The sequence below is a fragment of the Bufo gargarizans genome, chromosome 2, assembly GCF_014858855.1.
Source record: "Bufo gargarizans isolate SCDJY-AF-19 chromosome 2, ASM1485885v1, whole genome shotgun sequence".
Classification (NCBI taxonomy): domain Eukaryota; kingdom Metazoa; phylum Chordata; class Amphibia; order Anura; family Bufonidae; genus Bufo; species Bufo gargarizans.
In genome coordinates this window covers 329284312-329310264 of record NC_058081.1, presented here as the reverse complement: position 1 = coordinate 329310264, position 25953 = coordinate 329284312, and the positions used below count along the sequence as shown (strand labels likewise).

The 25953-nt window shown below is 39.7% G+C and overlaps 1 protein-coding gene across 3 annotated transcripts in view; it reads left to right on the top strand.

Annotated features, from left to right (window-relative positions):
* The window catches only part of PTPRQ (protein tyrosine phosphatase receptor type Q), a 530509-nt gene that overhangs the window by 479508 nt on the left and 25048 nt on the right, over positions 1–25953 (top strand). For 2 of the 3 annotated variants that reach the window (XM_044280554.1, XM_044280553.1), the window contains 7 exons: positions 3708–3734; positions 4131–4212; positions 6994–7084; positions 17509–17585; positions 20925–21059; positions 21172–21297; positions 21944–22092. In XM_044280554.1, the coding sequence (XP_044136489.1) occupies positions 3708–3734; positions 4131–4212; positions 6994–7084; positions 17509–17585; positions 20925–21059; positions 21172–21297; positions 21944–22092 (687 nt within the window). The remainder of the gene's footprint in view (positions 1–3707; positions 3735–4130; positions 4213–6993; positions 7085–17508; positions 17586–20924; positions 21060–21171; positions 21298–21943; positions 22093–25953) is intronic. The other variant, XM_044280555.1, reaches the window with a different exon arrangement.

Genomic DNA, 25953 nt, shown 5'->3' with positions numbered 1-25953 from the left:
AACAATGACGGCAATATGTTCTTAGATGTCAAGGATATTTGTAATGTATGAAATTGCTTAACTCGATGCTGTCCAGCTTTTCCATAAGGTAGACAAGATATAGGGGTAAAGTACATGTTTTGATGCAATTGTAACATCTTACAATAGGGAATGCAGGTTTCTTGAGCAGACTGGAGGTCAGAGATCATTGGTAGCTGAACTGTTCCACATAAAGAAAATGTGTAGATGCTCTCTAAACTTGGTCATAGTCAAAGTTCTTCAGCTGGCACTTACTCTCAGCCCAGCCTAAACGTTGCATACATAAGGCTTGGCCCATGTTAATTTCTATGGAAGGAATGACACCTCTAGTACTACTTTTCTTGTGGAGAGTGCAAAATATGAAGAGAGACCAATTTGACTTCTGGTGTCTCAATAGACATAAGAACTTTGGCAAGTTTTATCAGATTTGTCCATTAATCTAGTGGCATTTTAGACAGGTTTGTGTATAGTAGGAACAATGTTCACTTTTGATGGTGCATTTAATACTTAATAGAGTGATATACTTTTCTATTTATTCCTGACTTACCATATGCAGTACTTTGAAGGTGTTCTCTGGGAAATAATTGAAATAAAATTACTTAAAATACTTAAATATTACTTTATTATCAATATATTTATAATACCTTTCGTTAGTTATTGGCTACTTTTTTTGAGTACCAATCATCAGGAGAAATAAAATGGCTACTGTCCTATTAGTACAAACAAAAGTTGTCCTCATCACAAAGCAGGACAAGTTACTTCACAACACTGAGCTAAAAAGCTGCCTCCTCCTCCTCCTTTTCTCGACAGGGATCATGATTCTTAATATATCTGATAAGATCTTCAGCTGATTCTCTGTAGGAATGGAGTTCATGAGGGGACAGGTAAAGTACAGTGAATAGGGTAGGATGTGTGTAATGAGCAGCAGCACTTGTATGCAGTTGGCTACATTACAATAGCCCCACATCACCACATCTGCCCTGTCCATCTTCTCTATACTTCAGCTCTCTCCTCATTAACTCCATCTTATGTTGTCATCATTTTTTGCTTTTATTTTTGGAGGTCATTAGAAAGCTTATAACTTTAGCAGTCATTTTTCACATTTTTAAGAAAATTTCCAAAACCTACAATGAATTCAGTTCTGAAGTGGCTTGGAGTAGTCTGCATATTAACCCCATCCTCCCATAAAGCACACCATTTTAAAAACTAAACCCCTCAAAACAGCACAGGAAGTTTAACTTTGTTGGTGCTTCATGGGAATTAACACAAAATGGAGGTAAAACGTAAAACTTCCATTTTTTTTTCAATTTTAATTAATGATTTGGAACACAGTACATATTAAAAGTACATTTTATTAGCTTGACTCTGCAGTTTTTTTTTTTGTTTTTTTTAAATATATCCCAGATGTGGTGCTAGAGTGCTGCTTGTCTCAAATACTGGCCTCAGAAATCAAGGTGTACCTTGAAGATTTGGGTCCTCCCTTTAAAAAAAAAATGTTTTTCAGGAACTATTTCAGGGTTACAGAGGTCTTGAGATGTCAAAACATAAGAAAAACCCATAAAATACCCCATTTTGGAAACTATGCCCTCAAGAAATTCATCTTGGGGTGTAGTGAGCATTTTAATCCTGTGGGAGTTTCATAGAATATATTAGAATTCAGTCCTATAATATGTAGTTTAACTCAGAAGTTTTCATTTTCACAAACTTACTTTACTTAAGCACAGTAGAATCACTTTTTATTAAAAATCATGTTTTTATGTCACTACATTCTAAGATCCAAAATATTTTTATTTATCCATCGAGGCAGCTATGTAAGGGCTTATTTTATTAGGGACAAGCTTTAGTTTTTACTGGTACCATTTTCTAGTACATGATCATATCACTGTTTACACCTTTTTTGGGAGGCCAAGGTGGCCAAAAACAGCAATTCTATCATTGTTTTTATATTTTTTTCAATTTTATAGCATTCACTAGGAATAATAAGAAACATGATCATTTTATATTTTACCAGATTTGTACAGATGGGGAAATACTAATTATGCATAGAATACTTACCCCCCCCAATAATAAAGAAAAATCTGGATATGGTGAAAAGTGGCACTTTTTTACTTGAAAATGTTCTTTTTATTTTGCAAAAACATTTTTTTTTATTAAGAAACTTGTACTGGTCCTCCAATTGCAGATAATATCCATTACAATACTTCTGTATTTTAATGGGTTTTAAATGTAAGTATTACATTGACAGGTCACCTATTAGCCACTGTCTCTGGTCTAATTGGTTTACGTACGTGGCAATCCTGCAGGCCATTGCAAAGCTTGTGGTTGCCTTGGCCCCATAGTGACCCTGTGATTGTGTTGTGAGGTGTCTGATGGGGTACAGAGGGAGTCCTTTCAATCTGTAAACTATTTAGATGTTACAGACATTATTGACTGTGTGATCTGAAGGGGTAAACTGCCAGTATTGAAATTATCTCCAATCCTGGCAGTGAGAGCAGAGTGCCAGCTGTATAATATAGCTAGCAACCGCAAGTGATGGCACAAGCACAGCTTATGAGCTCCTGAACCAGCGCCATCATTGAGCAGTACTATTATGTTCCTTTACTTTCACTAGGTACTTGAAACATGTGATTACTGGCCCATGCTATATGTATACATCAGTCTTCTGACCTCTATAGCAGGGCACAATGTAGTTCATGCAGCAAATGTCATTTGAGAAAAAAAAATTCTATTTTTTTCTCTGACAGCTCCAGCATTTTTAAAACAGGGAGAATAACTAGGAAGACACAATATCCCAACAAGTAACATGGAACGTATGCCTTCAGTAATTTGCGTACAAACCTTTAAGGATATGCAGCAAAAATAAATTGAATATTTTACCCAAACAAGGATTATATAGAGGAAGAGGGAACTTACTACTTAGTGAAATTGTGCAGTCTCTGCACTGGTTCAGACAGTGTGTAAAAATGGGGAGTTAAAATCGGAATGTGTAATGTTAGCTAGCAAGCTTGTAGACAGAGAGGCCGTGACCGGGTTGCAGCATCATCATATATGTAATTTAATAATTCTGAATGACCAGCATTCCATTTCAAATTCTTGGGTGTCTATAGCGAGCCCTAGAATTCAATGGAACTCAATGAAACAATTATATAATGTATCATTATGTAACTGTTATATCCATAATAGCTCTTGACTGAACAGTCCCACTGCTTGGACTCCCAGTGAATAGCTTTCATTTAAATCAATGGGCTGCTCACATGATGTGTAACCATATGGGTCCCATGTTTTTTTCTTTGTCAGTTGCCCTCTGCTTTGGCTAGTATAAGCTGTTCCTAAATAGGAGACCATTCTGTATTAACTCGGAATGAATAGGGTACTTGGTAATGATTTTGTAAAACAAACACACTCTTTAAAATGTATTTATCATATGGGTACATACATTTACAAAGTTACAATAGGATCATACTAAGCAATGTACGCATGTGTTGTGTTATTGTGAAATTGTTTGCATTATTTTAACACCTGCAACATACATATATTATGGTATTTTTCTTTACTTGGAAATATACAATAATTGTGGCATGTTGTTTTGTGTCTTTATGTGTATGTAAAGCAATGCCTGCAAAATCTTTGAAGTAACCAAATATACTGCAGATCTCTTTGCACATATTTTAATATAATCTCTGTTGCAGGTTACTTAGTTATAGGAAATCACTCAAGTAAGTTGACCAAAGTTGTGTTTTTTTTTTTTTCAATTCCGATCCTACAGATTTAATAGTGTGATGAAAGTTAATGTATGGTGCTTTTTCATGCATTTACAAGGACGACCTGCATATAAATCATAAAAGCATGACTAATTGCATGGTAACTGGAGAAATGCTTTGTCTCTCTAGGGTGAAACTTGCATGTGTGTGTTTTAGCTTGAACAGACTGGAAAACTTTGCCATTGTGAGAACAAAATCACTGCTCAACAAACCTATGAAGTGTCCAGAATAACATGATGGTGTATTTTCCAAATAACTGTATATGATAGAGTGAATCTGAGCTAGATCATTTGAATATATCTATGTAGAATGCTACTGTATGTGTAATGTAATCTCATACTTTCTCCCCAGGCCTGTGAGCAAGAAAACCTTTCTGCAGCACATTGAGGAGCTGTGTGCCAATAACAACCTAAAATTTCAAGAAGAATTTTCGGTATGCTCCTAACAGTTGTCACAACATCACAAGCTCTCCAGTAATTGTCATGTGTCACATTTCATGTCCATTTTAAGCATATGAGACCAAGAAAAACTGCAGCCTTGATAATCAATACCCAATTACCCAAGTAATTATTTAGACAGTAAGGCTACACTGATTTGGGTTTTGCATGCTACATTGCCCTACATCGCGTGAGCCTATAAAAAAAAAGAAGAAGAAATTTTATGGATGAGAACCATTTGGAATAGTGTTTTTTGTGAGAAAATGTGATAAAAGTCTTCTGAAAAGTTGCTGCATATTATGGGGGTCATTTATTACGTTGAAATATGCCTATATTAGGTGTATTTCAGGTGCAGATTGCGGCGCAGCGGCTAGCTGCGCTGCAATTTGCGACTTCTCCCCGCTCATGTCAGGTCTAAAAAAATGGGCGTCAAGTGGGCGGGGAAGGGGATGGTCCGGCAGGACCATCTCATTTGCCATTTTCTATTTCTGTTTCAGGCGTAGAAAATGGTCTAAATGTAAGACAGCTCGGAAGCTGTGTTACATTTAGAACTGGTGGCAGATCCACCGAAGTTATGGAGAAGCCGGCTCCTCTTCATAACTTCAGCAGATCCACCGCCAGTTTAGGAGTTTAGTAAGACAGGTGTCTAAAATGCAGGTCTTAATAAATGTGCCCCTATGTTTGTGGTGTCAATCAAACTTTATATTATGATACTGTGAGCATCTGTTTATAGTTCTTTTACACCTTCTTATACTTTGTAAATCAAACATTTCCTCAGCGTTCAGTACATTGGTGAGCAAATAATTTAGGTTTTAAGTCTTTACGTAATCTTTAAGGAGTTATTCCTATCTTGTAAAGTGATGACATATCACTAAGATTTGCCATCACATTACCATTGGTGAGGGTAAAACCACACCAATCTTGAGAATGAAACAGAACCAATGTCTGTAGAACAGGATACTGAATTAACCCTAATGCAGCAACGGCATTGAAATTGTTCCAAGTGTTACTCCAGTTAAATAATATAGGAATCAGAGACTCTTCAATCAGCATAAAGAGCAATCTGTAATTTCACCAGGTTTCAGGTTGCTATGGAAAACACCACATTCCCAAGAACCACAATATCTAAAAATTCCAATGGATGAGAAAATTGCTTCCAATGGTGAAGCACTGCAAAATACCTGTTTCAAAGTGCATTTATTGTACTTAAGAAACATCAGGGGGACATGGAGAGTCCTGTTTGGCGTGGCCTGAATTCTGTATTAGACAGGCAGATCAGCAACTGATTGTCGGGATGGAAAAGTTACCTCCCAGCAATTTCTTGTTAGCTAGCAGAGGAGACTGCTGCTATTACATCGCTCATCCCCATACTGTCTAGTGGTTTGCCGGTGGCAGATGACTATTAGACAGCACGATCTGCCACTGGCAAGCACTGATTTTTAAGCATGCTTAAAAATCAGAATTGCCTGATGAACGTTAATCAGGCAATCAGAGGCAGTAGTAGTAGTGACGCTCGTTAGTGATTATCAGCCGAAATATCAGCCAGTGTAATACAACCTTGACTCAAGTTCCACCTTAATGTGGCTTCTTTAGTGCCGTGCCATAACCTCTTTACAATATCCCCAAATATGTATACATAGTAGCTGTATATATGCAACAACAGAAACATTTCACATAATCTGCTGCTATATGCACCATGGCTTCATAGTTGCATAATTGGTAAATTTGGAAAAAAGACACAAGTCCATCAACCCCATCCTATAATTGTACAGTTTTGATCCAATGGAAGGCAAAAGAAACCCTCAAGAACAGATATTAATATTTCCATATAAAAGGGGGAAAAATGCCTTCCTACTCCAAATAGGGCAATCAGAATAAATTCCTGTATCAACATCCCATCTCCAAAAATCCAAGACCCATAATCTGCAATATTTTTATATTTTAAACTCTTGAACTCCAGTGAATCAGCTATCACAACCTCTTCTGGCAGAAAATTCTATAATCTCACTGATCTTATTTCCTCTAGGATGCCATTTTGTCATGGTTACAGGCCTATGTATAAAAATATTACTAGAAAGATTTCTGTATTATTTTTTCATATATTGTAAAAGTTTAATCTCCCCTAAGCTATATATTTCCAGAATAAATAAACCCAAGTTTCTCAATCTGAATAATAATTACATTTTTCCTTTTCCTGTTAATTACATTGGTGCTGCCGCTGCTACATCCTCATGATCGGTAGGGTTCCCAGAGAAAGAACCAATAACCACTTAAATGTTATGTTAGATGTCTGGCAGGATGCAATAGGAACTGGTTTCATGAGATGGTTTCACTGCGATGGAACATCTGTCAGCTGCGCTGAATTGTTGTAGTGGCCAAAAGACAGAAAATATGATACATGTGAAAGTATCTCGCATCACAACTTGAAGTAATGCTAAAATGGAGAACTGCATGTGCCTAATTGGCTTTTAGTGGAACAGTTGTGGTCCAAACTGGGATACAATGGTATAAAATATTGATATAGTGTAGAGTAAATGGTCACTTGCAATGGAAGAAATGTCGTGAATTGTTATTTCCTTTCAGTGCAGTTACAGTAACAACTGGTTTAGAGTGACATAAAAGTTTGTCTACATTACTAATTAGTTAAAGTTCATTATCTGCTCTGCTTTATGATTACCTAGCATAATTGCTTTGGTCTATCAATTTTACGCATATATGAGAGCAACTTATAAAGGGATAGAGTTCTGCTTGTTTAATATGTTTCATGTTTCTTGCAGGAGCTCCCAAAGTTTCTTGAAGATCTTGCTGTATCAGATGCGGATCTACCATGGAACAGGTCCAAAAATCGCTTTACAAACATAAAGCCATGTATGTATATCAATTTAAACACATTGGTCCTGACTTATCATGCTTTGACTCCAGAATTCTAGCTTAAAAAAGTGGCAAAATAGGACTTTTGTGACTTTTTGCACTTACACAAAAATTTGGAATTCTTTTGCATGCTTTTTGCATTCTTACACCACTCACTCGAGCTTTTAAATGCAGATATAAATGTGGGTGTGGTTAGCTATGTTAATTAGTTTCATCCTAGATTTATCATTGAGACTTTTTTTTTAAAAGTTTCAAAATAGTCACAGTCTCACTCAAGTAGGAGGGTAGAGTAGAACAACTGGAGTAGCTTTGCAAGACAAAAGTTTAAGGATAAGACTAATTTATCAAACAACATGCGACATTTGATAAATGTGGCATAAAGTACACCAAGGAAGACTCAAGCAAAACCAACTACAAATATTCCTCTCATGATACATTCCCCCATTATCTTAAATTTATTGTAACTTTACTAATTATTTGTTTATTGTTATTTATATAGTACTAGGTATTATACAATACATATACTTATCACTGCCCTAGATGAGTTTACAATATACATTCCCTACCACATACATGTAGGCTATGGCATTGGTGACCCATACCTGGTCTGCAAATTGCGGATCCGCAATTCACCATACCTGATCTGAAAATTGTGGATCCGCAATACACCCGGCCAGCACCCCCCTATAGAAATGGCTATTCTTGTCCGCAATTGCGGACAAGAATAGGACATGCTCTATTTTCTTGCGGAGCTGCGGAGCTGAAGACTGGGGCCGCCCTCCGGAAATGCAGATGTGGAGAGCACATTCTACGGACGTCTGAATGGAGCCTTAACTGTCCATTGGGGTGCATTGGCAAATTGTCATGTTATATTCTACGGTAAATTCATCAGATCAGAGAAATTGATACATCCTTTTGCTAATCTTTTTGTTCCTCAATATACAGGTCCTTCTCAAAAAATTAGCATATTGTGATAAAGTTCATTATTTTCTGTAATGTACTGATAAACATTAGACTTTCATATATTTTAGATTCATTACACACCAACTGAAGTAGTTCAAGCCTTTTATTGTTTTAATATTGATGATTTTGGCATACAGCTCATGAAAACCCCAAATTCCTATCTCAAAAAATTAGCATATCATGAAAAGGTTCTCTAAACGAGCTATTAACCTAATCATCTGAATCAACTAATTAACTCTAAACACCTGCAAAAGATTCCTGAGGCTTTTAAAAACTCCCAGCCTGGTTCATTACTCAAAACAGCAATCATGGGTAAGACTGCCGACCTGACTGCTGTCCAGAAGGCCATCATTGACACCCTCAAGCAAGAGGGTAAGACACAGAAAGAAATTTCTGAAGGAATAGGCTGTTCCCAGAGTGCTGTATCAAGGCACCTCAGTGGGAAGTCTGTGGGAAGGAAAAAGTGTGGCAGAAAACGCTGCACAACGAGAAGAGGTGACCGGACCCTGAGGAAGATTGTGGAGAAGGACTGATTCCAGACATTGGGGGACCTGCGGAAGCAGTGGACTGAGTCTGGAGTAGAAACATCTAGAGCCACCGTGTACAGACGTGTGCAGGAAATGGGCTACAGGTGCCGCATTCCCCAGGTCAAGCCACTTTTAAACCAGAAACAGCGGCAGAAGCACCTGACCTGGGCTACAGAGAAGCAGCACTGGACTGTTGCATGTCATTCGGAAATCAAGGTGCCAGAGTCTGGAGGAAGACTGGGGAGAGGGAAATGCCAAAATGCCTGAAGTCCAGTGTCAAGTACCCACAGTCAGTGATGGTCTAGGGTGCCATGTCAGCTGCTGGTGTTGGTCCACTGTGTTTTATCAAGGGCAGGGTCAATGCAGCTAGCTATCAGGAGATTTTGGAGCACTTCATGCTTCCATCTGCTGAAAAGCTTTATGGAGATGAAGATGTCATTTTTCAGCACGACCTGGCACCTGCTCACAGTGCCAAAACCACTGGTAAATGGTTTACTGACCATGATATTACTGTGCTCAATTGGCCTGCCAACTCTCCTGACCTGAACCCCATAGAGAATCTGTGGGATATTGGGAAGAGAAAGTTGAGAGACACAAGACCCAACACTCTGGATGAGCTTAAGGCCGCTATCGAAGCATCCTGGGCCTCCATAACACCTCAGCAGTGCCACAGGCTGATTGCCTCCATGCCACGCCGCATTGAAGCAGTCATTTCTGCAAGAGGATTCCCGACCAAGTATTGAGTGCATAACTGAACATAATTATTTGAAGGTTGACTTTTTTTGTATTAAAAACATTTTTCTTTTATTGGTCGGATGAAATATGCTAATTTTTTTAGATAGGAAATTTGGGTTTTCATGAGCTGTATGCCAAAATCATCAATATTAAAACAATAAAAGGCTTGAACTACTTCAGTTGGTGTGTAATGAATCTAAAATATATGAAAGTCTAATGTTTATCAGTACATTACAGAAAATAATGAACTTTATCACAATATGCTAATCTTTTGAGAAGGACCTGTATATAATCTCTGTAATGACATCTCTCAGATTTCTATACAAATCTTTCTGAGAAGTGTAGGCTGTGTATCAGGTAAACTACAGTTTTATGATGTGAAGCATCAAGATACAGTGCAGCACAGAGCAATGTAGTAGTTCAGTTAAGCTTTGGGTGTATGTGCAGTTACCCAGTGAATTACTGCAAAGGATGTCATTTATTTATAAATATTCTTACAGTAAAGTGCTCTTTTTAATTGTGCACTGGGTATCCTTAATGGTTGTGTATGGGGAACAAATAGCTAAATGGCAGCTTTTTAGTACAGTTGCCTAGGTGATGGACAGGTCCCACCCCCTGGTTGGAGAGTTCCTAGCAAGCAGAACTAGAAGAAGGACACGCCTAGTGAGAGCTCCTGAGAACTAGGCCTAGTCCATAGTATCTTCATACCTGAAACTGAAATCTGCTAAAGAAACAACAGAGCTGAAAGACTGCACATGCGTTCTGGGGAGCAATGTGGCCTGGGGAGCACTACAGGGAGAGGGATTAGCCACCGTAAGGACTGTAACCACGGTCATTATCACTGCTACCACTACCATCTTCTCCTACTACTTCCACGACACCTCCCCTGCAGGCCAGCATGCTGTATGTGGCTGTCAACAAGCTGTTGGTCAGTTCTTATAGTAACCAGTAAATTTGTGATCACTGCTTCAGACTTGAATAAATATTATAAATCATATGTATAGAAAATATAAAATGATGTTCATAGGTGACATATAAAATGTAACATCTAAAAAAAGTAAATTGTAACTAGAGTCTGGACCTCGTATATCCAGAATGTTTTGCTTTTCTGGTTGCCAACAATGGGCATGTTCCATGTCACCTTTCAGCATACTTCTGCTATGGTGGCATAACAAGTGGTTCCTTTGCACATTTACTATGTCCCTTTATTTTTTGGAAATTTGCTTTATCCCTGTCAGATGCACTCAATGAGGTGTTGTCTCAGTAGCTGAGCTCTCTCCATGTGTGGCAGGTACTGTCAGTTTATATAGCTGACAATGGTCATAATAAGGGTCAACTTTCCTGTTAAAACTTTATTTTTTATTAAATTAACAGTAGAAAAAAATAATACATAGTGTTGTACTGCTTACAAGTCTGTAGCTACTGTATTACCTGCATGTGGTTATCTTCAACCCTAGTCTTTTGACTCTTCAGATGCCATGGTCATAGGGACCATGCCATCTAAATAGGTAGGCAGAGAAAGATAGCTTACTCAGTCTCCATATCATGCCAGTGACAGTGAAGACCCCAGGCTTTCAATGTTTGTGTTCCAATTACAGGCATATGTCATTGTATTGTACAAGATATAAAGCAGTAGTAGGTTCAAGTGCCCTAGTAGAAAAGTACATAAAAGTTTATTAAGGTTTTTTAAAATTAAAGTATGGAAGTTCAAAACACTAAATTTTTTTTATTCATCTTGAAAAATAAACAACAAAATAAACATAGTTGTTACGGTAGAATCTGTATTAAGATACTTAGCCTGCACAGTGAACACCATAAATCAAATACGCAACTGCAAAATTGCTGTGTTTTGGTCATCATGTGATTACTACAGAACACAAGGTACAGGTCCTTCTCAAAAAATTAGCATATTGTGATAAAGTTCATTATTTTCTGTAATGTACTGATAAACATTAGACTTTCATATATTTTAGATTCATTACACACCAACTGAAGTAGTTCAAGCCTTTTATTGTTTTAATATTGATGATTTTGGCATACAGCTCATGAAAACCCAAATTTCCTATCTAAAAAAATTAGCATATTTCATCCGACCAATAAAAGAAAAGTGTTTTTAATACAAAAAAAGTCAACCTTCAAATAATTATGTTCAGTTATGCACTCAATACTTGGTCGGGAATCCTTTTGCAGAAATGACTGCTTCAATGCAGCGTGGCATGGAGGCAATCAGCCTGTGGCACTGCTGAGGTGTTATGGAGGCCCAGGATGCTTCGATAGCGGCCTTAAGCTCATCCAGAGTGTTGGGTCTTGTGTCTCTCAACTTTCTCTTCCCAATATCCCACAGATTCTCTATGGGGTTCAGGTCAGGAGAATTGGCAGGCCAATTGAGCACAGTAATACCATGGTCAGTAAACCATTTACCAGTGGTTTTGGCACTGTGAGCAGGTGCCAGGTCGTGCTGAAAAATGAAATCTTCATCTCCATAAAGCTTTTCAGCAGATGGAAGCATGAAGTGCTCCAAAATCTCCTGATAGCTAGCTGCATTGACCCTGCCCTTGATAAAACACAGTGGACCAACACCAGCAGCTGACTTGGCACCCCAGACCATCACTGACTGTGGGTACTTGACACTGGACTTCAGGCATTTTGGCATTTCCCTCTCCCCAGTCTTCCTTCAGACTCTGGCACCTTGATTTCCGAATGACATGCAAAATTTGCTTTCATCCGAAAAAAGTACTTTGGACCACTGAGCAACAGTCCAGTGCTGCTTCTCTGTAGCCCAGGTCAGGCGCTTCTGCCGCTGTTTCTGGTTCAAAAGTGGCTTGACCTGGGGAATGCGGCATCTGTAGCCCATTTCCTGCACACGCCTGTACACGGTGGCTCTGGATGTTTCTACTCCAGACTCAGTCCACTGCTTCCGCAGGTCCCCCAAAGTCTGGAATCGGTCCTTCTCCACAATCTTCCTCAGGGTCCGGTCACCTCTTCTCGTTGTGCAGCGTTTTCTGCCACACTTTTTCCTTCCCACAGACTTCCCACTGAGGTGCCTTAAAAAAGCACTCTGGGAACAGCCTATTCGTTCAGAAATTTCTTTCTGTGTCTTACCCTCTTGCTTGAGGGTGTCAATGATGGCCTTCTGGACAGCAGTCAGGTCGGCAGTCTTACCCATGATTGCGGTTTTGACTAATGAACCAGGCTGGGAGTTTTTAAAAGCCTCAGGAATCTTTTGCAGGTGTTTAGAGTTAATTAGTTGATTCAGATGATTAGGTTAATAGCTCGTTTAGAGAACCTTTTCATGATATGCTAATTTTTTGAGATAGGAATTTGGGGTTTTCATGAGCTGTATGCCAAAATCATCAATATTAAAACAATAAAAGGCTTGAACTACTTCAGTTGGTGTGTAATGAATCTAAAATATATGAAAGTCTAATGTTTATCAGTACATTACAGAAAATAATGAACTTTATCACAATATGCTAATTTTTTGAGAAGGACCTGTATAGCAGCAATCTATCTGTGTCTGTTAACAAGAAATTAAGTGTCAGGCCTCAATTGTCCGTTTCCATGAATTCTATTTCCACACAGTTGGAATTTAAATGTTCCATTTAATTAAACCAGCATGTAGGTGATTAACACCAATACACAGGCCAGCACACAACAGTATCTGTGAGGAATAACGAATTTAGGTCTAAAACAGTTTCCCTTTATTTCTGTGTTCACAAACACATTTCCGATCAATTCATTTATGTATTTAGTTTTTTTATTGGGGACTGATTATATTAAAACTAGCATATATACATGATTGCTACAAATATAGACAGGGTAGCACACAAAAGTAGTGATAACGAATTTAGGATCAAATCTGTTCCCCTATATTAGTATATATATTTTTTTGGGGGCAGGGGGTTGGTGATTATATTCAAACTAGCACTAGTTTACTACACCAATACACATGTAGTGCACAACACTACCCTGGGCCAAAAATGTCTGAGTTAGGGAAAGGTTCCAGAGCCAGAGCCAGAATGCGAGTAATAGCAGCACCATCTAACCTGCCTGAAGTAGTAGTGGTAGTAGGCCACAGTTGCCTTTTGCTGACCTCGGAAAGGTGCAACATTATAATTGAGAAGAAAGAGGATGAGATACATTTTGATGGCTCACCACTCCTCTTAGTCACAGTGGTATGACATGGAGATGACTTCAGAGTTGGACACCGTGCTGTGGAGCCAGGGGTCACAGCGTTCCTCCTGCTCTTCCTCCTTGTAGCCCCAAAGAAGACTTTTAGTGGAGTCCTCCCCTTCACTGCCCCTTCCTAGAGGGGTGCCATCTTTTTTCCTAAGAAGTGGCAAGAAAACCCCACAACTCCCTACAGCAGATAGTCAAGAGAGCCTCCCTGTTGACGACTTGTGTGAGAGCCATCACTGTTTGGGCTGCCCTGAATAGGAGGTTGGGGAGGAGGCTGGTGACCCCATGCATACCTGTGTTAATGGTGGTGGTAATACTAGCGCCTGTAGCCAAGGAATTGGAGGTGGGGGCAGCGACAGTGACATTCAGAGAAAACGCAAAGAGGAGGGCCCAGGAACCCATCATGATATCTCACAGTCTGATAAAAGTGGCAGGGAGGGTGAGGACTCCAATGATGATTGTGTGCTGGACAGACCTGGGAGCCAGATCAGGGTGCTGAGGAGAGGAGGAGGCAACATCTGTGGAGAAGAGCGGTGGCGGCAGCAATAAAGAGCAGAGGCAACATACCTCTCAAAGAACAGCCAGGGCCATGTCTGCTTCAGGTACTGGTGATGCCGCTGACGCTGTGAGTGGCTTAGGCCCAAAAGGTGCCAGTGCTAAGCCCAACTTGGCTTCCTGTAGCTCTGTGCAAGCAACTCCCATATGGTGCTTTTTCTACACAAGACGGTCACACAAAACCACAACAGTGTGCAAGATCTGCAGGATTAAAATAAGCCATAGCCTTTCAAACACAATTTTAGGTACTAGAGATCTATTGCAGCACATGAGGTGGCATTACAGGATCCTTTGGGAAAATACAACTGGCCAGCATTCCCAATCAGAACAAGTCTGTCCTCCTTCTCTTGGTCCTCTTTGTGGCAGCCAACCCGCATCTCCATGCAATACAGAATCTTTGTCATGATCATCATCATCACCTTCTTTTTCTCCTGCTAAGACTCCTTCTTTTACTCAGCTCCATCGTTAGACATCTATAATGGAACATTTGGCCATGAAAAAACTTTTCTCCACAAGCAATTAACTTGTCTACAAGCTGAACCCCCACCTGGCCATGTTGCTGGCGGAGCAGTCACTTTAGAACTATTGTAGTAGAGCCTTGTATTCTCACATGGCATAGAATGCGGACCACTCTTTGCGATTCTCATTGTGCATCAAGCTACACTCCACGGTGGACACCTGGAGAAGCTGTTACGGGCAGGGACAGTAAATGCCTTTCATAGCCCACTGAGTCAATGTTTTTGTGGTAGTGGAGAGGCAGCACCCTAGCACAATGGCCAGGTCCTTTTGACCCCTTCCGACCATATCATGGGGCTGGCTCCCACAGCTGGCACTTACCTGTCCCCTCCACCTCCTCCCCAATGGATACGGTCCCATCCCCAACAGCAGTAGGGCACAATGTCACTCACATTACCCATCCTTCCTATAACATGTGTCAAGTAAAGCATTGCCACGCTGTGTTGGAGCTGATCAGCCTGGGAAAAAGTAGCCACACCGTCGAGCAGTTGCTTAAGTACATCAAGCAACAAACATCCCACTGGCTGTCACCTCGCCGACTCCAACTGGGCAAGGTGGTCACCGACAATGGACACAACATCCTGGCCACCCTGAACCTGGAGGAAATAACACATGCTCCCTGCATGGCCTTTTAAAAAAAGTGCACTTGCTTGCGCAAGGTGCTGGCAATGTCCTGGAGACTGTCCCTATTTTCATCCATTCTCTTGCAGTATCAGAATGGTATGCAGCTACACCACTTAATATGTAATGTTCCAACTCGCTGAAATTCAACATTGCACATTCTCGAGTGTCTGCACAAGCAGCGGAAAGCCGTGAATTATTTGGTCATGCACCAAACCGCGTCATCAGCGAGCATGTGTTACTTCCAGGTAGGGCAGTGGCAGCTCATGCTGTTCATGCTTTAGTTGTGCCTCATCCCCCTCATATATAATTTTGAAGAGATGCTGATTCTCATGAAACAGGTGGCTCTGTAGCTGCTGGGGACCCACAATGAGAAACTTCCATGGGAGAGAAGGTGCTGCCACTTGAGGAGGAGGAAGAGGAGAGTGCCAGAGCTTGAGGAGGGGGGAGGAGAAAAAATCATAAAAAATAAACTAAAACAGAAGCTAAAACCTAAACATTATGTACACTAACCTTCAGGGCAACTGAAAAATACTTTGGTTCGACCCAAACTGATTTAGGTCCGAACCAAACTTTTTAATTTTTTTTTGTCAAACTGGACCTGAAACGAATCTCAACTGGTTTGCTCATCTCTAGTCACCTTTTCACCTTCAAAAAATTAACAGAAGTAATCAAAATGTTTTATGTACCTCAAAATCCGTGCCAATATAAACTACAGCTTGCCCCCCCCCCCCCCCCCCAAAAAAAAGCCCTCACACTGTTAATTGAAGAATCAAAAAAGTTATGTGCCAGAAAATGGTAACAAAGTAATTTTTTAACGCTTTGTTTTTCAAAAGTAGTGAAACATAACAAAAGCTATATAAATTTCAAATCATTGTAATCTTTTTGATCTACAGAAAAATGTTAAAATATTGTTTTGTGATATGATTTAGATAATATAGATTTTTTGCCATCTTTTTGTCATTGTACCAACACAAGGATCAGGTTGCAATCAGGTGACAGCTGATAAAAAGCTTCTGTCAGTCAAACAGTTAACCAATTTGATTCAAGTCTGAATGGATTCTACCCAAATTGAAAGTGCTCTAATTGGCCTGAAAATTTGTGTATGACACTCTAAGACCTAGGATATTTTTCATCTCTTGTCTACCTTTTTTTTTTACATATTTAAATTAATCTTATTTTTTTATTTCTCTCTCTGGCTCTATGTCTCTCTCTTCCCAAAATTCACCCAAATCGAATCTTAAGAATTTGGATGCAACTCTAATTTTTACACGATTCTGTTAGTGTAGAATCAAATAGTTCATTTGTTGAGATAAGCAAAAATTTGATTCAGGTCCATTTCGAGACCAAATCAGCCTGCCAATTCAATTTGGGTCTGAACAAATTCTACTTGGATCAAAATTGCTCTAGTATCATGGAAATGCTCTCTCTCCCTCTATTTCCTTAATTCCCCCGAATCAAATCACACAATAGTTGGGTTAGTTAGTTTTGGAAGATTGAGGTTGAGTTTTTACATTTTTAGAATCAACTTGCTCAAATCTAATCAATTTGCTCTATTATGCTAGAACATTTTTCTCACAATGATAACTGAACACAGACATTGCTTATGTAATGACTTTTTAACTTGCCTTGTACTTAGAATTTTTTTCTAAGTACAACAGCCCTACACATGCCCAGGGGGTTGTGCCTGACATTGCAGCCCAGCCCTATTGAAGTTAGAGCAAGAGTGGTGCTGTTTCTGGAAAGAAAACATAATCAGTCTTCTGATGTCAGATAATTGCTTTATCAAACAAATACGTTTTAATGTTACTTTTAATTCAAATTAAAAGATAAAATGTTGGTTTCTGCTCAGCACTAATAGATTAAAATTTTACATTGCAACTGTTTTGTGATCTTGAAATGACCCTTGTAATGTTCCAAGGCTGATTGTATGAGTAACTCTGTACCCTCAAGCTTTTATATGCAGGTGCAAGAAATTGTAGACTTAATAGTGTCTTAACTTTGTAATGTGACCCAAGTAACCAACCTCTTTAACATTCTTTACTTGACAGCCATCCCAAAAATATATCCTACCCTTACATTTACAGTAAAGAAAGTGTTAACGTGAGAAGTCCTATAGTCATCATGTAAAGAAAACCATAATAAAGTATAATGTTTGCTTCATATTTGCTCATTTGCCCATACAACTACTTTCAATTGATTATTTTGATTACCACTATTTGTGACAACAGTATTAAACCAAGTGATCCAGTATAAGTGCCTATGTCATGTAGAATTATTGTATGTATGTGCAATACTAATCTGTCTTCTGCATTTTTGCCACAGATAACAATAACCGAGTAAAGCTTATTGCGGATGCTGGAGTGCCAGGCTCAGATTACATCAACGCAAGCTATGTGTCAGTAAGTATAAAATGACCCTATGTTCGACTATTCTGGTAAAAGATATTGGTCGGGAAATCAGCATTAAGCGAAAAGCAAGCATTAAACAGATATTTAGATTTTGAAAAGTTATCTCCTAAGTACAGGAAAGGGGATCACTATTAGATTGGTGGAGGTCCTACTGCTGGATCCCTCACCAATCACGAGAATACAGAACCTCGTAACCCTCGCCCTTCCCCCAAACAAACTGATCGGCAGATGGGCATGTGCACTGCCGCCCCAGCTGTTCCATTCATCTTTATGGAAGTTCTGGAGACAGTCAAGTATAGCACACAACTACTTCTGTAGAGATGAATGGCGTGGCTGTGCAAATACCCAACCTGCTGCTCACCTAATTTTGAGGGGTACGTAATCCACATTTTCATGATCTATAGGTGTCACGCCGATGGTCCATGCCTGCCGCTGTCTTGCTGTCGATCTACTCTCTCTGTGGAAATTGGGACTAGTACTCAGTGAACAGTCCTTCAGCACTATAGGAGTTAGTCTGTACCTTGTGCTCTCTGCCCAGCTGTTCATTAACAAGCTGATCGACCTTCCTATTTAGCTGGGCTGTAGATCCACCTATTGCCTGAGCTTCTAGGTTGTCTAGTCTCTAGTAACCAGCGAAGGTAATCTGTTGTCCGAATACCCATGTACCGTACCTTGTTTGTCTACTGATTCTGTTCTTTGCCACCTGCCTCAACCTTGGAACTGTTACCTGGACTACGCATGTACTCTGCTTGCCCCGACTTTGGAATTGCTGTTTGGAATACTCAAGTACTCTGCTTGACTTTGGACTGTGTTCAGAATACTCTTTTTGCCTGAGTCCTTGGTGCTTCGCACCGGTATCTCTGATCCCTGTGGGTTTGCAGCCAACTACACCAGAACTTCTCCAGGAGGTAGCGGCCTGTAAGGTTCCCTGCGGTGAAGTCCAGATTCCTGTATAGGAGTTGTACTAGGGAATCCCAAGGATAACAACCTTAGGTTTAGCACAAAGTGAAACTAGTTAGTTGGCACAGTGGGTCCACACCCACTGCCGGTAACAATAGTGGTCCCTAATGCAATTGGTATGGTGTAATACATTTACTGTATATCATTTGGTTTACTAGAGCTGCTGCTAGGCAACAATGGCAGGAGGGGAGAAGTTTCCTCCCTTGTGGCACTGAGGTTTATCTACAGTAGATCTTTTATGCACAACTTTTCAAACCATGTCATTCCATGTAAAGGGGCCTTTAGAGAGTAATCACAAGGCAGTCAAAAATAGCTAAATGACAAATTAAGTTCTGCTTCAACTTTAGTCAAACATGATTCTGCATACTGTACAGACAAAAATAGTAACTGTGTCGCCCATAGCATCCACTTCCAGAGCAGATTTGTGATCTGTTTCGTTTTCAGTCTCGGTGGTGCAGATTTACTAAACCTATAGATGGCATAAACTTAGACAGACTGTCTAGACCTGCAGCAGATTTATTATGGCGGTCAGGCTGGATAATAAATGTTGTGCCAGGATAAACACTTTGGGCTAGTTTTATATCAACTATTGGTTGGCTTACTTTGAAACAGAATTTGAGACTGAATTTGTGGTGCAATTTTGACAAAAAAATGGATCATCTTAGACCACACCCATTTCCCTCTAAGGCTCACCCCTCCCCACCAAGCCCTACCCCCTTGTTGAGCAAGTCAGAAAAATAATAAAAAGAAACCCTAATTGTGACAAATGTTTGTGCCACTTTTTAGACAAATTCTTGGCACAGACACATTAGTGAGTCAGGGACAATGTATTTAAAGGGAACCATGAAAATGCAGTTCTACCAACAGCATGGTATAGAGCAGGGGGAGCTGAGCAGATTGATACATATATAAGATCTGTCACCATGTAATCTGCAGACAGCATGTTATAGAGCAGGAGGAGCTGAGCAGATTAATATATAGTTTTGCAGCAGATTCATTATAAGAAGTCAAGGAGGCGGTCCTATTACTGATTGACAGCTATCTCTGTATACACAGGTAAGGTTGTCAATCACTGATAGCACCACCTCCTTGACCTCAAAGTCCAGAATTAGCATTAATTTAAATGAATGAAATGTAAGTTATGTTGAATCTTTTCCCACAAAACTATATATCCGTCTGCTCAGCTCCTCCTGCTCTACAATCTTATGACTGCAGCTCAAACACCACGTTCAACATGACAGGTTCCTGTTAACTGCATTGGTCCAATATAATTTAAAGAGGTTGTACAAGGTAAAGAAAACATGGCTGCTTTCTTCTAGAAACAGAACCACACCAGTTCATGGGTTGAAGTAATGGGGGCCGAGCTCTAATACTATATACAACCTGTGAACAATAGTATTGAGCGTGAATATTCAAATCGCGAATTTTTATCGCCACTTCCAGAATTTGCGGATATTTAGACTATAGTGCTATATATTCATATTCACGAATAGTGTTGAATATTCTAATCGCAAATTTATCGCGAATTTATCGTGAATTTATTGTGAATATATTACATTGCCGATTTTCACAATCAAGTAAACAATGACTGGAGATCACGAATTCTTGAATTTGCGAATTTATGGTGAATATTCACGAAATTTGAATTTGAATATTGCCTATGCCGCTCATCACTAGTGAACAATTATGACACTGTTTTTGGAATAAAGCAGCCATGTTTTTATGGTCCCACTCTTAGCCATGTTTTTCTAGTCCTTTACAACCCTTTTCACAAACAATTATCCTAATCAGCACATGTTTGGCATGTGAGAAAATTCTATATAAGGTTCCAAATATTAAGCTTCACACCCACCTCTTGAGAGATACTTATAAAATCACTTTACCTGTATAAGCATGGTATCTCTTCACCATCACCCTTCTACCGTACCTGTCTAAATACTTTACACATTTGGGGAGTAACCGCCCTTACTCTTTACAACACTGTACACTTTATACATGTTCTACCACAAATTATGCCTGGAAATGGCTCATTCAGAATTTTAGAAATAACAGCAATAAAGTGCCATACAATTGTATCGTAAATAATTTCACAATTTTATTTTCCATTTTGCCTTTTTTCACCTAAAAAATGCAGAGTATGTACTTACTGCTGCAAACAATGTTATAATCAGATGCCATGCGTGTAGACCATGTGCTATGGTACCTTGACCTTGCCACAGCAAGCAGGTTAATAAGCACAGACATTTCATCAATGAGCTGAGAGGTGATGATGATGTGTCCCATACACACAATGGAAAAAGATCTTACTAGGTTTATTGTTACAGTACATAGTAACCAAAGTTCTGTCAGTAATTGCTTCTGTCATTTTAGGGTTATATTTGTCCTAATGAGTTCATTGCTACACAAGGACCACTGGCTGGAACTGTGGGTGACTTCTGGAGAATGGTATGGGAAACAAGAGCAAAGACCATAGTAATGCTTACTCAGTGCTTTGAGAAAGGCAGGGTAAGTAAACTGGATTTGATTTGAATAGACCATAAACTTTTAACATTTGTAAATATTGTAAAACTTTACCAAAAATTGATTTATGAATATTACAAATACATCTGTTTTACAGATTAGATGTCATCAATATTGGCCAGAGGACAATAAGCCAGTTACCGTTTTTGGAGATATCGTGATCACCAAAGTGGTAGAAGATGTCCAAATTGACTGGACCATTAGAGACTTAAAAGTAGAACGGGTAATTAGGTTCAGGATAATAGTACAGAGTTTAGCATGTGCTTTTTTCATCTACACCGATACATAGCCAGACTCTCTCACTGGTCACTAATCTTACTTCTTAAGCTACTTCTTGGGGTTTCTGGACAATCTGCTGATTATTGCATATTATCCTAACTACACTATGGCATTGCAGAATTACATTCTTGTTTGGGACTAATATTATCTAGTTTATAGAAATTGGCTGAATTTTACAGTACATTGTCACTGCTAAGAATTACAGTTGATTGCAAATTAAGATGATTTATTGTTGGTTATTCTTAGAAAAGAGAAATTGTAAAATTGACTAATGTATGCCATATTCTTTATAGTGTCAATAACCACAGGATGACTAGTTCACTGTGCTATATACTTCTCTTCATAATGGTGTGCACTGTAGATGTGACCGCCATTTGTTTTAACAGTCAGCTTAAGATACTAGTAGCCATACCTCCTCTGATTTTAAATCCAAGCAATATGCCACCACTTTACAAGATGGGATTAACCCTTTATTCTTTTATTAATATAATAACCACTATTACCACATATAATTAATATAAAGTAATTAGTCTATTACACAAGAAAATCTAATTGTAATTTTTCCCCAACTAATTATCTTTTTACTACAGCATGGTGATTACATGATGGTACGTCAGCACAATTTTACTTCTTGGCCAGAACACGGAGTCCCAGAAAATACTACAGCCTTAATTCATTTTGTAAAAATGGTTCGAGCAAGCAGACCGCATGAAAATACACCTACAATTGTACACTGCAGGTACCAATCGCAAATTTTGAAATATGGGGCTAAATTTGAATTCTTGACAAAAATAAATCCTTTCTATAGTGTTAAAGGGGTTGTTCTGCTATATATATTGATGACCTACCGTCAAGATAGATCATCAATATCTGACTGGCGGGGGTCCGACACCTGGTACCACCAGTTGATCAGCTGTTTGAAGAGGAGGTGCCACTCCATGCGAGCGCTGCTTCCTGGTCAGTACACTACGTGTCGTTTCCTCTGGAGCAGTGGTGTAGTATAATTACAAGTACTCGCTCCATTCAAGTGAAAGGAGCGAGTACTTGTCATTGCACTGCACCGCCTTAACTTCTGAAATGATGCGCAGTGTAATGAACTTGAAACAGCGCTCCAATGAAGTGCTGCATCCTCTTCAAACTGATCGTGGGGGTGCCGGGTGTCGGACCCACAGCGATCAGATATTGATGACCTATCCTGACGATAGGTCATCAATATATATGACAGGACAATCCCTTTAAGTCAGTACTGAGTTATTAACTGGTATGGTAACACTGCGCATAGGTCACCTTTTATTGTACATTAGGTCAGTTGAGCAATGTAATGAACACATTGTCTGGTGACTGATCTATAATCATTGGCTTTTGACTTTCTCAGATGCTTACTTTTTCCCAGTATATTTACATTTGAAATATAAGAATAAATATATGGTATAGAACAGGATGGGGTATAGTGAACTCCCTCCATAAATTATCTGTAAAAGCCTCCTTCAAAATAATCACACAAGAACTGATTGGATTAAATAGGCAATAGCAGCCATTTTATTAACTATGTTAAATAAAAAGTTTTTATACAATATCATAGTAAGGCTCAAAAAAAAACATATGTCAATCCAGGTCTTTCTATTATTCTGCAAAACTGATCCAGAGTAGGTTTTGACTCTTTAATCGTTTTTTTTCCCTCCATACCCTCAAGGTCATTTCAACACTTTCCTCAATGGATATGTTTGTCAGTATGAGATGTATTGGCCAGTCCACTGGAAATCACCTTCCTCAGTCTTTAAATGAGGTTGACAGATCGCCACTGGTCCATTTCTTGCCATTAGGCATCCCACTGCTCTATTTATTGTTACCCAGCCTCATTTAACCTCTCCACAGAACGGACATCCTCCCAGAACCTTCAAGGCTCAATATCCAACCAAACGGAGACAACATGGAACTCTTGAACCGACTTCTATAGGAAAAAACGATTTCAAACTCCGTAAATAAAATAAGTAAACCCCTTGCAAAACATGGTGAATTCATAAATGCCTTCTCCAAAAACAACAGATTTTCTCTGCTTTGCAAATGCATCACCCCTTTTTGTCCCACTCCCCTTTTAACAACTTGAAGCCACCACTCATATTTACAGTTGGATTTTTCTCCAAGCTTGCAAACTTTTTTGAACGACAGCCGAGTGCCCTAACTGGCTAGAACCTGCCGGAAAGATCTGCCCAGACATATAGACATACATCTATATGTCATATGACATGCAGTATATGTTTATGGCCCTAGGGTATGCTAGAGCAAAATGCTTTTCTCTAATTACAAAATTGTTTGCCAATTCTTGCTACGCTTGTCCCCCATAAACATTCTCCAATGGCATCTAAATAACTAAAAAGCACAGAGCAATTCTCTGGTGCCATTTTCCCAATCACTTCTACCCTATTAACCCTTTAATAGCCAGATCATTTTTCAGTTTTTGCCTCTCCGTTTTTAAGCAGCCGTCACTTTTTTAATTTTACCATTGAAATGATTTTATATCTAACTAGCTGAAGGACCCGACTTCGCTCGGGTATATTTAATCTATTTAATTTATTGTTTGTGTGTGTCGTTAAAAGATATTAACACTGTCCACTATAACAAAGGATACAGCACCCCAAAACAGTGACCTCCAGAGCCCCCACCCCTTAACACTGACCCCTCTCCACAGTGCCCTGGCTCTTAAATTTGGACCTCCACAGCAGCCCACCCCCTTAACATTGACCTTTACAGCAGCCTTCCCCTTTAACAGTGACTTTCACAGCATACCACCCCCTTGACAGTGACCACCACAGGGGCCCGCCCCCTTAACAGTGGCCTTTACTGGATAGAGGGTGTGTCCTTTTGAACAGCTCACTCTAAGACAGCAGCACTGTACTGTTTGATTGTGAGCTTCAGGGAGAAAGTCACCCTCCCTCCCAACCCTGCAGCTGACAGAAGTAGATTTTTACCTTCATCTTTTCAATCCCTGTCGGCTCAGGAGTGGGAGGGCGTGGCTTAACCAGATCTGGGCGTGACTTATCAGGACTTAGAAGTTGATTTTTAACAAATTTTTTTCAATCTCAGTCAGTTGAGGAGTGGAAGGGGGTGTGGCCTAAATAGCACATCCGCAATATCCAGTCCCCATAGCTCTCTGTGCTTTTATTGTGTCAAAAAAATGATTTTATATATATGTAAATGAGGCTACTAACGTTTCCACCACGCCCACTGTAATGGAGCCCAGCACCGCCCCACATACTCCGAATCTCCTCCTTGCCCCCTGTCTTCACAAAGCTATAGCGGCGTAATCTCGCGATGCGTGAGCTAGCGCATGCGCAGTGTCGGCATAGTGTTCCTACCCTGTGCTGGCATCAGCCTCAGGGAACGAACTGCACATGCGCTAGCTCGCGCATCGCGAGATTGCGGCGCTCTAGCTTTGTGCGGTCGGGGAGCAAGGAGGAGATTCGGAGTATGCTGGGCGGTGCTGGGCTCCATCAAAGTGGGAGTGTCTGGGCTCAGAGAACACTGGTTCATTTACATATCTATAAAATCATTTTTTTTACACAGTAAAAGCACACAGAGATATGGAGACTGGGTATTGCGGATGTGCTAGCGGCGATCTAGCAACCCATGTCCTCAGCTCTTATACGAAATCCAGGTGACAGGTTCCCTTTAACGCCAGCTTTCGGATGTAAGTCTCAAATTTTGCACAAATATTTCTGACTTCTTGCCCATTAATGCTGTTCTTGCCACTTTTTTCATATTTAAAGGGAACCTGTCACCAGTTTTATGGTGTCCTAACTAAGGGCAACATAAATAAGTGACTGATTCTCTTAGCAAAATGCTGGGTCACTTTCTTTAATTGACCCAGTCAATCTGCCAACATCTTGTATTGAAAAGCTCCAGCTGATAATGATGAGTCCTGAATATTCATGAGCTCCTGACTCTCCCCGCCCTCCTGCTGCTGAGTGACAGTTTGTTTCCATAGGAATCAGCAGCAGGTGGGCAGGGGAGTGGCTATAGCTCTGAATTAAATATACGCTGGACTCTATGACCTCACGCTGGACTCAAATCAGCTCATTAGCATGCGGCATGCGGCATCTTTGTGTGTATATTATGAGGAAACCATCTGTCACACCAGTAAGTGAATACATCTAAGGCACTTTTTAGTATTTAATTATTGTATATAATTAGTTAGATTATAATCAAATATCCACATGACAGGTTCCTTTTAAGGTTACTAATATCAGTTTTCTGGTACAAGCTCTAGGTGGCATAGGTGCACAGATCTGCAAGATGTACCAAAATTATTAATAAATGTGTTCCACATGCTACTGCAAATTACAGTCTGGAATAAATTCCACTGGTGTCCCTTGCACTAGCCTGGATGTTAGAGGTAACATGCAAATTCCATCCCAATGCAGGAGGGGTATTTATTGAAAACAGCAGAATATAAAAGGTTATGCATAGTTGCAGCTGTGATGACCAGTGCATTCTTGGATCACTACAAACCATTGAACAAAAGAACATTTGCAGATTTTATTAATGTGTTGTACAACCTACAGTTTTGCAACAGGGGGGTTACCCCTCAATCAGTTTTATG